Raw genomic sequence first — 1,469 nt, 5'->3', positions numbered from 1 at the left:
TTTTTCTTTTTTTTTTTTTTTGAGATGGAGTCTTGCCCTGTCACCCAGGCTGGAGTGTAGTGGTGTGATCTCAGCTCACTGCAGCGTCCGAGGAGGAGCTATATTTTAAAGGAAGATACTCAATACTCGAAGAAGCAGATCATCAAAATTTTTAAAAGCAGCTGGGCGCAGTGGCCCACGCCTGTAATCCCAGCACTTTAGGAGGCTGAGGCGGGTGGATCACCTTAGGTCAGGAGTTCGAGACCAGCCTGGCCAATGTAGTGAAACTCCATCTCTACTAAAAATACAAAAATTAGCCAGGTATGGTGGTGGGTGCCTGTAATCCCAGCTCCTCAGGAGGCTGAGGCAGGAGAATCGCTTGAACTCGGGAGGTGGAGGTTGCAATGAACCGAGATCATGCCATTGCACTCCAGCCTGGGTGACAAGAGCAAAACTCTCTCAAAATAAATAAATAAATAAATAAGATATAGAAATATGGAATGCTTATACAGTATTATTTCATAGTTTTTTTTAATTTCATGTTTCTAATGTTTAGATAATCTTAAAAGAAATTCTCCACACTTCCCCTTTATCCTCCATCTTTCATCAAAGGGAAAAAAAACAGTACAAGTACTCTTTTGCCTTTTTCCAATTAATCCAAGTTCCTTAGAAATATTGCTGTTTGGGTGAGAGTTCTACTGAATATCCCGATTTCACAGCCAGCAATGACACTTTCAGCAGAAAGTTTTCTTGGCATCAACTCTTTAGTTCTCAGACTGCTTACTCATAAGTTCTTCTTGAGAACTTGTCAGCGACGCAATCTGTTTTGTCTTGAAGAGCACAAGACTCAGACAGTTGTCACTTTGGGGAGAGCACACAGCATCTCAAACAGCAGGTTAGCCGCCAGCAGGGCTGTGTTCCCTACGAAGAAGTAAAACCTGACATGAATACCCTGCAGACCACCCCCTGAGCCAAGCCTTGGGACTCCTCAGCTTTCTTCCCCTTGTGCCTCCTTTTCCAGAGCCCTGTCTTGTACACCCCTCTAGGGTGCCCACCAGCTGTGAACACTCAGCCCGGGCTCTCTGCCTCCATCAAGCATCATTTGGAAATCATATTTTAAAATTCAGAAAGTTCTTTGTTTACCCTGAGAACAGATTTTTCCCAAAGGAGAACCTATAATAATGATGTGTACTGTATATATTATCTACCCTCTGAGGTCGATAGGCCTAACTCCATAAGCTTGTCAACATTAAAATTATTGGGATGGCATCTGCTTCCAAGATCTTAACCAGCTAAGTTCCTACGTGATAAATATTAACACATATTATTTATGCTTTAGAATAGAATTCACTTGGCAATGAAACGTCAAAGGAGAAGGGGACTGGGCCACTCTGTCAATAGACTGCAGGCTGGTTTCTTTCTCTTCTGCTGATTGGTGGGCAAGCTAATAATACTTAGCTACCTCCTAGGGGTTTTGTTAGGGTTAATGA

The 1,469-nt window shown here is 42.8% G+C and overlaps 1 protein-coding gene across 1 annotated transcript in view; it reads right to left on the bottom strand.

Annotated features, from left to right (window-relative positions):
- Nucleotides 1–493: 493 nt before the first annotated feature.
- Nucleotides 494–1,469, bottom strand: part of AGMAT (agmatine ureohydrolase (agmatinase)) — a 17,743-nt gene continuing 16,767 nt past the window's right edge. Inside the window, exon 9 of the mRNA XM_011993986.1 lies at nucleotides 494–900. Coding sequence (XP_011849376.1) covers nucleotides 827–900 — 74 coding nt within the window. The 3' untranslated portion in view covers nucleotides 494–826. The remainder of the gene's footprint in view (nucleotides 901–1,469) is intronic.

The sequence above is a fragment of the Mandrillus leucophaeus genome, unplaced genomic scaffold (assembly GCF_000951045.1).
Source record: "Mandrillus leucophaeus isolate KB7577 unplaced genomic scaffold, Mleu.le_1.0 Scaffold439, whole genome shotgun sequence".
In the NCBI taxonomy this organism is placed as follows: domain Eukaryota; kingdom Metazoa; phylum Chordata; class Mammalia; order Primates; family Cercopithecidae; genus Mandrillus; species Mandrillus leucophaeus.
Note: the sequence above shows the minus strand (reverse complement) of the source record. Positions and strands in the feature narration are given on the sequence as shown.